The 11,060-nt window shown below is 36.4% G+C and overlaps 1 protein-coding gene across 1 annotated transcript; it reads left to right on the top strand.

The window, feature by feature from the left end:
* The first annotated feature begins 576 nt into the window (after positions 1 to 576).
* LOC118803882 (cell surface A33 antigen-like) lies at positions 577 to 9,825 on the top strand. Its single transcript, XM_036564420.1, has 8 exons — positions 577 to 874; positions 1,201 to 1,518; positions 2,177 to 2,491; positions 7,459 to 7,554; positions 7,664 to 7,771; positions 7,875 to 7,942; positions 8,724 to 8,789; positions 9,683 to 9,825. The coding sequence occupies exons 1-8, from the start codon at positions 619 to 621 to the stop codon at positions 9,788 to 9,790; spliced, it is 1,335 nt and encodes a 444-aa protein (XP_036420313.1). The 5' UTR covers positions 577 to 618; the 3' UTR covers positions 9,791 to 9,825.
* The last annotated feature ends 1,235 nt before the right edge of the window (positions 9,826 to 11,060 follow it).

Raw genomic sequence — 11,060 nt, 5'->3', positions numbered from 1 at the left:
AAGACAGGCTAACTGCTCACTTAGCTGGCTAGCTTACATTTGCTATCTTTCGTGGTAAAAATTATCCAAAAACAATAAAAAACCTACACATATCTGTGCCTAACTACCAATTTAGTAGAAGAAAATAAGCAGGAGTCTGATATAAGTGTACCTACCTTAAGATTCTAAACTTCAGCAGGTTGGTTAGCTCTGCTTGCAGCTCCTGATTTAGCTCTGCTCCTTCTTTCAGATTTCTTTTGAAAAGAAAACAGGCTCACACTGATGATGTCACAGACGCTAAGAGATTTTGATTGGCTGATGTGCTTTGTTGGCCTGAGGGCTTCATCACAGTTGTTGCCCTCAGGACAGCTGCGACTTGGCAAAATCAGGAGGTGCTAAAAAAGGAAGTAGTTTCTAATAAAGTGGACAGTGAGAGTGAAAGTGTAGAGAGAAAGAGAAAAAGGGTGTGTCTTTAGCAACAAATAACTACATGTGAGATTATGCATAGTGTGTTGCAAGAGAAGAAAGAGGAAGAAGACACAGCTGCTGCTGCATCACGATGGTTGATGTGGGTGAGTGACAGAGAGAGAAAGCTGACATAGTGTTAACACACTTCCTCTTTAACATGAAAGTGTTTGAATGCAGACGAAGTCCTGCTTAGAGAGTCAGAGGATTAGTTTTTTATGCTATTTGTGTCTGGGAGACTGTAGGTTTGAACAGATTTCTGCAGAAGTATTGTGGTGGTGTAGTATATGTGTAGCTGGCAGATCAGTAAGTAGAGTGGTTGTTGTAGTGGTTGCTGCAGTGCTGTTACTGTATGTAGTGAGGAAGTTCTGTGATTCAGGAAGAATGCAGAACAGTTTTTATCTGCTGCTTGTGCTCCATGTTGCAGAAGGTGAGTAAACCAATACATCTCTTACTGATGTAATCTATTGCAAGTAATCATTCTGGCGACTGATTATCTTCACTCATAGAACTTTTTTGTTGCTCAAACTGACATGAGACAGTCATTTCGAATGTCTGATGTAAATGTCAAATGATTTTTAGAAACTGGGCTTATGCTGATCAAGTATAAGTTATTCTAACAATGCATTTCAAGTAAAAGCCTATTTCTTTTAGAGCATATGTTATTCAAGTGAAAACAAAACAATATGAGTAAAACACTTCCACATATTCAGAGGGTTTTGAGAGTGAAGGCCATTAACTAGTCTGTTTCTGCAGGCTGCATATTGAAAGACCATGGAAAGACAAAACACATTATTGCATACACAGGAGGGTCAGTACTGCTGCCCTGCTCCTGCACTGACCTACACACCACACCTGAGAGAGTGACCTGGATGAAAAAGCACAAAAACAAAGACAAATGGGAAGAGATATCCAGTGAGAGTGGTCAGTACAGAAACAGAGTTCAGCTGGTTAATGGTCACTCTCCAGGAAATCTCTCTCTACTCATATCACACCTGACTGAAGAGGATGAGAGAACGTATCAGTGTAGTGGTGGATACAGGGGATATATCTACATCATACTCACTGTTAAAGGTAAATCTTTAAAGCTTTTTAGATATTATTGCTGTCTAAAAAGAAAAGTACATAATTTTGCATTAAAACATAAGAATGTCTTTGCCTTATGCTGTAAAACAAGTTTTTTTGGACAGTGATGATACACATTATTAATGCATTATTTCTCTGCCTTTGTAGTGGTACTGAAATGAATCTAATGATTCAAGAATAATTTAGAATGATGACAAACTGATGAAATAATTACATGAAATACTGATGAAATAGTTATGCTGCTTAGTTACTTAAGCTGAAACTTCATGCGAGGTCAAGAGTAATATACAGTTTTAAATTGCAGACGTATTAAGTTTATGTTAGTGCATCTTTATTTATGCAGTAAATGTTTAACAGTGAATTCATTCAGCTGTTTTAAATCTTCTGTAACTTTTTCAAACTGCTTATTTTTAGTAATTGCAATTTAGAATGTATCTAACGAATTCAACATCCTTTTATTACTTATTTGACTGATTTGGTCTTTCATTCATTATTTACTAGACCTATTTAAAAGGCAACAGTTAATGCTTGTGGATGACTTGTTACATTCATACCACAAAACCATATTAAAAATAAAAATAAAAGCCAGTTTCTCAGATGCATAGTGTTTGCAGTGAAGTGTTTATACCTATATGTGTTTCTGCAGGCTGCACTCTAGAAACCACAACAGAAATGCTGACTATCAAAGCACATACAAGAGGATCAGTACTGCTGCCCTGCTACTGCACTGACCTAAACACAAGACCTAAGAAATTCACCTGGAAGAAGAACAGCAAAAGAGGTACATGGCAAGAAATATCCAGTGAGAGTGGTCAGTACAGAGACAGAGTTCAGCTGGTTAATGGTCACTCTCCAGGAAATCTCTCTCTACTCATATCACACCTGACTGAAGAGGATGGAGGAGATTACAGGTGTGATGCTATGAAAAGTGGATCCATATACATTGGACTAACTGTTGAAGGTAAAACACAGATTTTTATTCATAGCGCAATGCGTGTGGTGAATCAACTGTACAAGATTTTGTTAGCCTTACATCACCAAAAAGTGTGTGTGTGTGTGTGTGTGTGTGTGTGTGTGTGTGTGTGTGTGTGTGTGTAGTTTTGTGTACGTAGAGTATATATGCAGAGGTGCTTTAACCTACTTGTCGGCCTTTAACCTACAGGTGCACTTGGACCCTGTGGATCTAGTTACACAGCATTCAATAACTCAAATCCTTTGTTTTCAGTAAACATGCACACATAACTGCTGCAGCCAACAAAACTGATGCCCAAAAGTTTTATTCCATTAAAACCATACACGTACAAGTTGGAAAGTAAGTTGGAATATATCCAAGTAAACATATTAATCTATTATATGAATTTTGAATTTTACTTATTTTAGGGGAGAATGTTCAGTTTAAATATGAGACCATATTCTTGAAACTGTTCCTGGGTTCAGGAGTTCGCGGGTTCAGAAAGAGAGAGACAGGGTTAAGAAGAAAAAGGTTTAGGAGGAAAAACCATAAACTATTTGTAGTACTTGAAAGGGCTAAATGACTTCAAAGCCAAGTGGCTAGAAGGACATTTAGTTGCAGAGTTGTGGGATGAAAGTCTGACAACATGACAAACGAGTTTGAGCAAGTTTGGATGGTGTTTTTAGTAACCAGACCAACACTAGCATGCTAACTAGCTTTATTAGCACTGGAGAGACTGTGATTCTGACAAACAGATTTTCTGGACACACAGATGCTTTACAAATACCCACTAACATCAACCTGTTTGCTTCAACACTGGGAGAAACCTAAAGCATATTGCCACAGCTGGTGGACCCATAGAAAACAACATGACTGAGATAAAATCAGATAGTTGAGGAAAAACAGCACACAATTAAAAAAAACCCTTTAAACTAATCATTGCATGCAAAAACATGCATACAGTGGGCATAAATATGTTTATGGTTCATTCATGTCTTACCTTTGATGCATTGAAGTGACATCAGATGTTTGCTTTGACATCTCCATTTCAGCCTTGCAGTAAAAGAGCATCACAAAATTCATAGAAAACGGGATTTTTTTTTGGCTTTGAATGAGTAGAAAATGGATTACTCTACTGGACGAAATATCACTTTTAAACATCCTCATTAACATCTTCACCACAACTGGAGCTTCAAAGTCAAAGTGGCATACTTATAACAAACTGGAAGATTGAGGCAATGGTGGAAACCAACAGTTGCTGTGCAGTGATTGGTGGGCTGAGAAAAGACAGCAGAGTTTGGTGAAGAGCATTATAATTTGATTTGCCATAATACATTCACAGTGCTCACAGAAAACAAATCAAATTTTATCATCTTAAAAACAATCGTCTTAATATTCTTTACTTATTTGATTGGATAGGCCTGTAATCAATCTGGGTAGGCCCAGGTAGTGGAGGGGGGATAAATAAATCTCACTTTTAAAAGAAAATGGCCAATAAGAGGCCCTAAATTATGTGGGGCCCCTAGGCTTCATGTCAGGTAAGGCTGTGCTTAAAATTGTTGCTGTATTTGTGTATATACGGCACCAGTCAAAAGTTTGGACACTCTCATTCATTTTTTTTTCTTTATTTTTATTATTTTCTACATTGTAGGTTAATATTAAAGACACGAAAACTGTGAAGGAACAAAAAACACATATGGAATTATATAGTAAATAAAAGCATTAAACAGAATATATTTTATGCTTTAGATTCTTCAAAGTAGCCACCTTTTGCTCTGATGACAGCTTTGCACACTCTTGGCATTCTCTCAATCAACTTAATGGGGAAGTCACCTGGAATGGTTTTAATTAACAAGTGTTAATTCTTTTAATTAACAGCTGTGCCTTGTCAAGAGTTAATTTGTGAAATTGCTTGTCTTCTTTATGTGTTTGACACTATCAGTTGTGTTGTGCGGAGGTAGGGTTGGTACACAGTTCTATAGTTCTGTACAAGAACTGTATAAGAAACTGTGTTCCTTCATAGTTTTGATGTCTTCAATACTAATCTATAAATTAGAAAATAATAAAAATAAAGAAAAAAACATTGAATGAGAAGGTCCAAAGTTTTGACTGGTACTGTATGCACAAACCTCTTTTTCAGAAAAGTTGAGACAATTTGTAAAATGCAATAAAAATGAGAATTTGTGATTCTGTTAATTCCCTTGAACATTTATTTGACTGACAAAAGTACAAAGAGAGAACTTTCAATATTCTGGCTGACCAACTTGATTGTATTTTGTAAATATAAACAAACTTTAAATTTGATGTGTGCAACACACTTAAAAGTTGGGACAGAGACAAAATAACAGTGGTACAGGTACAGTATATTCAGTATGTTCAAATTACACAATTTTGAAATATTCTACAATTAGTGAGACATTGTCATGCCGCTGTTTGAAATATAGCCACATGGGCTCAGGAGTACTTCGGAAAACTGTTGTCATTTAACACAGTCTGTTGCTGCATCAAGAAATACAATTTGAAACTATTGTGAAAGTGAGTTATTATATATATATTATTGTGTATATAAGGAGAAAGCCATACCTCAATTCTATGAAGAAATGCCGGTTCTTTGGGCCCAGGCTCATCTCAAAAAGACTCAGATGAGTCCACATTTTATGTTGGTTTTGGGAAAAACGAACAATGAGTTCTCTGTGCCAAAGACAAAAGGGACCATCTAAACTGTTACCAGTGAAAGATGCAACATCTGTCATGGTATGGAGCTGCATCAGCCCCCACAGCATGGGTGACTTGCATATGTGTGATGGTACAATTGATGTGGAGATGTATTTTGGGATTTTAGAGAGACATATGCCTCCATAAAGTTGACAACTTTTCCTGAGAATCCTTTGCTATTTCCGCAAGAGAATGCTAGGCCTAATTCTGCATGTGCTACAACAGAGTGGCTTCATAGAAATAGAGTACATGCGCTTGACTGGCCTGCCTGCAGTCCAGATCTATGTCCAATTGAAAATATATGGCACATCATGAAAAGAAGAATCAGACAACGATGGTCACTTAGTGTTGAGAAGCTGAAGTCTTGTATCAAACAAGAATGGGCAAGAATTACACTTGCTCCAACTCCAATAATTAGTATCCTCAGTTCCCAAATGATTAAAAAGTGTAATTAAAAGGAAAGGTGATGTAACACAGTGATGAACATATCTCTGTCCCATTTTTGAGTGTGTTGCAGGCATGAAATTTATATTTGTTTATGTTTACGAAATAAATTTATGTTGGTCAATAAAAACATTGGAAATCTTTTTTTTTATATATATATATATATATATATATATATATATATATATATATACTTTTGTCAGTTAAATAAAGGTTAGAGAATTAACAAGTCACATATTCTTGTTTTTATTACATATTACAAAATTTCTCAACTTTCCAGAAATGGGGTTTACAGTTCTATAACATTTACACTAGGGTAAATTTCATTGTCATAGAGTCCCCATCATAGAATTCCATTTGGGAACCTTGGGTGCCTAGTTCTGCCCTGCCATCATTATGTTCACCTGTTTCTTGTTAGTCCTTTAGTCTTGTGTTCTTACAAATGGCTGTTGGTTTATTAGTTGTTTGGTGAAGTCATGTTTACTTGTTGTGTTGTGATTTTTCTTGTGTTGAATGTAGTTTCTGGTTTAAATCTATTTGATCTTTTTTCTAGTTTTTTCTAAATGGAATGCCCCTTTGTCAACCCTGTGTTCCTGTTGTTTGACACATGCAAGGGTTAATGATTTTGTTTTCTTGGAATGCCCAAATGAATATGCTTACATCCTGTCACATCAAACCCCTTAATCATAATCGTCTGTGGTTGGTTGAACACTATTTATGACACATTATGAAGATGCATCTCAGGGCCTTCTACAGTTTTTATTTGATAGAATAATCTAGAATGGGTTTCAGGCATAGGATTAGCATATATTTACAAAAATCAATAAAGTTGATATGGTAAAATATTAATTCTCTCCTTTACCTATAAAAGACAGTTAACAGTTCACTGCTTTCTGTTTTTATTTGCATTTTACCTGTACCAACTGTTTTGGAATTGGCTTTGTACTAAGAGGTTCTATATAAGGTACTGTTATTGAAGGGACAATGTTTTTATTTGAATATTTATGTTACAGAATATTTAGGTTGCCAACATTACTTACAGAATGTTGGAAAAATACCATTGAACCTAAAAATAAATTGTAGCGCTCCACTCACTTAAAATAGGTACATTTAGGACATGTTATTTTCAAAAGATATTTATTTTGTATACATGTGAAAAGTCATATTTTGAGCAGTTTACTCTGAAGGTAAACTGAAGTGGATTGAGAACAGGGTTCATAATTGCCTTGATACTGGAGATCTTAAAGCACAAAGGTGCTTGAAGCGTAAGGGTGGTTGAACAATCATTTGAAAACAGGGGCTAGCTGGCTAGCACGCTGTTTCAATGTGCCAGGTGAAATTCTGTCCACAAACCCCTGCTTTCCTGACATTGTGACCTTTGTACAACCAGTAAACCAGTTTTTACACCAGTACACAAACCCACTTGTTTGGTTCTCTTGTTTTGTTCCATGTCACCATTGGCTCTGAACAGCTGATATTTTGGCAAGTCCACTGCTGTGCCAGGGGTATTCGAGGAAAGCTGTTTTTCACAGAAAAAAAGGCAGACTGAAGTCATTATTAATCCATTTAAGTAGGTTTAATTTAATTGTATTGCACAGAGACTGGACATTCAATATGCAAATTGCACGTAACACAATGGCTTCTTTTCCTTTAGTGATGTAAGGTGCCGGCTGTCTTATCCTTTTTCCTCCACTTCAGTTAAATGCCATTCATAGAAAACATTCTCGTATGTATAAAGCCCACCCCCAGCAATGTATAAAGTGTATAATATGTTTAGGAGAGTAACATTATCTGCTCATCATATCTGTCTCTTGCAGTGGACCCAGCTAAAACTACAATTACTCCAGTGGTCAATGACAGAACCAGTCCAGTCACTTCAACCAACTCTTCTTCAACAATGTCTTTGCAACATGGTTATCATGCATTCATTTCACGAACTCAATCAAACATATTTTCAAGAGTACTAACCAGTTCCCCACAGGGATACATTAACGTTTACCCTCTTTCTTCTTGCAAATACAGATGTATCCAGTCCATCAGCCATGGATTCTAAGTTCTTCATTTATGCTGCTGTGGGGGGCTTACTGCTGTTGTTGGTCCTCATTGGGGTCATATACTGGAGATACAAAGGTACACACACATGTACAAACACTCTATTTACCTTTCTTACACTCTCAGTGTTTTGAGCTCTGTGCAGTTCCTGTGTGTAAGTGTCTGTGGTTTGACTCTGCAGCTCAGAGACAAAAGCAGATGGAGAGCTGTGAGAAGAAAATGGAATGGAAAAGAGATCGGGAGACACAGGTAAGATCAGAAGAATAACCTCTCTTTTAGTGCTGATATGTCGTCTCTCTTGTAAGACAGCCTTTTTTCAGTGAGAAGGCATATATCCAGTGGTGTAGTGTCTGGGAATGCAGGCTATGCATATGCAAACAGGCCCTGTGAATCACTTTTACTTCTTATATTATCAAAGCATAATTGACTGATTCCAAGCCCTGCCCTCCAATCACTGCTTAGCAACATTTGCTATCCACTATTAACCCCTCAGTTCACCAGGGCCCACTGGAGGACCCAAAGTTTTATTACACACTTCTGTATCCTAAGAATAGCTCAGCCAGTTTTCACTGAAGTCCCTGTAGTTACTGAATAATAAGCCTTAGTATGTAATAAGCCTGGGATTTTTTGCAGAGCATTTATGTTAATGTAAAAACATACCTAGAAATAAAATACAGGAGGTCTTGCACTTGACTGGTCTTCAGAAAACAGGTGAGCTACAGTCAGTGAATTTAAACCTTAAAAGTGCACCTGTATGGTATACTGTTAAGAACGGTTACATATAGAATCACATATTTCAATGCATGCAGGGTTCTATGCATGGTTAAATGCTTATTCTCAATGGTGGAAAACCTGTTGTATATGGTTCCTCATGTAAGAGGTGGGAAAACACAATAATCTGCAAAGCATGGGGTCCCAAGGACTGACTTTGGGAGTCCTTAGTGTAGTTACAAGGTAGGTATTACTGTAATCTCTTTATATTCATTGTAGCTCATAATCTGTACAATTTGCTGAATTTGTGTTCTTGCAGAATAATTGTGAAGTGCTGTACGATGCTATAAATAAAGAAGACAACTGCAAAAAAGTTGAAGAAAACGTGAGTAATATTGCAATTGTATGTTTACTCTTTCCTACATGTACCTAACACCTCAGTATATGGGGACATTCTAATGCCCAACAAGCCAGTAGAAGCTGCTCATGAAATAAACGTTTTTTAAAGCACCTTTATTTGTATGTTGTACATCATAAACTTTTGCATATTTGGTGTCCATTATGCCTTTATTAAGCCTTATGAAGAGAACAACTGTTAAGCAACTTATCAAGCCAATATCTAAATGGCTGTTAATTATCCAGTAGCAACCAGACTGAATTAAACAGATCATTTTTATCCATATATTATATAGTGTAAAGTTTAAATGCACTCTAGTTTACTCAGTATTTTACAGAAAAAAAAAAATACAATGACAATAAAATTAAAATAAAGGAGATCTTGTACTCCACTGGTCTCAAGAAAACAAGCAAAATCAGAGTCTGAAAACAAGACAAGACTGACCTTTAATGTATGATGCATATTACTTCAATAGTATATCGCTGTTGTCAGAAGAAAACCTCATATCTCCATTTGGTTGTTTTTCAGTTTTTAACATAATTTCCAAAAGAAAAAAAATCCAAAAAAGACTGTCCAAAAAGACTTGGAGAAAACTCTGGTTCCATTGACTTACATTAAAATGAAAGTGTTTTTTTTCCTTCTCCTGTAAATTTACCATTTTAGAGATAAAAGGGTTTTGTTCCGACAACAGCGATATACACAAATTAAAGGGCTTTGAAAGATACTAATTTCACCCTAATTATTGCTTAATAATGTAGTAATAAGCAGCTGGTTAGTTTCTAACTAATGGCGTGTTAAGGCTTATTAAGCTCATTAAATAATGTTAAATAGTATTATGCTGCTGAAGTGTTACCTGATGTGTTTATGTGTTATTTCTGCAGGATGATGTGACGTATTCTACTGTAGTCCACAGCAAAAGATCAACACCAGCAACTGTACTGTTAGACACTGAAGAAACTACTGAATACGCCAGCATCAAACTGAATTAACACACACACACACACACACACACACACACACACACACACACACACATACAAACATACACACACAAACATACACACACACACACACATACAAACAAACATACACACAAACATACACACATATATATGCACACATTTACCTCCACACACATGCACACATACACACACATATGAACACACGTGCACACATATTATCACACACAAACACAGAAATACAAACAACCATGTACACATACACATATATGTACACACAAGCATGCATTTACCCCCTCAAACACACACATTTACTCCCCCCATACACACATGTGGGCAGACACACACACACACACACACATGCACAGACACACACACGCACACACACACAAACACACATAGCCCCAACACACACACATACCCATATTCACACATAGCTACCTAACCCCACACACAGATTTGATTTTAATGAACATTTACTGTGTTAATGGTTGTTGTAGTCAGCCAAATTACTGCATACGTCTCCATTTTGCAATATTTTGGTTCTAATTTTGTAAATTTGCAGAAAACATATTTTTGAGACCTCATTTTTTCTATTTACATATTTAGCTTCTAAAGGTTACTGCATTTTGTTTTACTTTAAATTACTTTAAATTTACTACGGAAAAAAGGTAAACGATTTCAAAATCAAAAAGGTAAAATGATTTACAGTCATGTACAAAAGATCCCCAAGTCACATTACATGATTTTGTGGATGGTTTTGTTTTGCAGTGTTTAGCATGAATTTTGATCTCATGAAAATGAAATGAAATGAAACATAACAATAAAGACATTGGCACATGTTCAGAATACAAAACAGTGTTTTTTCTGACAACAGCAATATACAGGGCGATTCAAAAAGGTTCAATCAATTTAAAAGTGCCATATTTTTACAACTGTGAGTTGCCTAGGAACCAATCACATATCAATTGAAAGAAGGAATCATAGAGTTTCTGACTGTCACTGGAAGATGGCTCCCTTCAGTCTGAGAGGAGATGGAGAAAGTGCTTTACATCATCCACTGAATCTGTCATAACTGTGCAGCATGATTTCCGTTGGCAGTGAACCTCCAACAGCTCAAAGCGTTCGTCGTTGGTTCCACAACACTGAATAATCTCTGAAATCGCACTGAAAGAACCGTGAGTACAGAGACACCCGACATGCTCAATGGAGTATGGGATGAATTTGACTATGGTGTTGATGTTGTCTGTACAGCTGGAGGAGGTTCATATTGAGCACTTATAAAATTACATAATATACT

This window comes from Colossoma macropomum, unplaced genomic scaffold (assembly GCF_904425465.1).
Source record: "Colossoma macropomum unplaced genomic scaffold, Colossoma_macropomum, whole genome shotgun sequence".
In the NCBI taxonomy this organism is placed as follows: domain Eukaryota; kingdom Metazoa; phylum Chordata; class Actinopteri; order Characiformes; family Serrasalmidae; genus Colossoma; species Colossoma macropomum.
The sequence above is the reverse complement of the archived record's forward strand: the minus strand, read 5'-3'. Positions and strand labels throughout refer to the sequence as shown.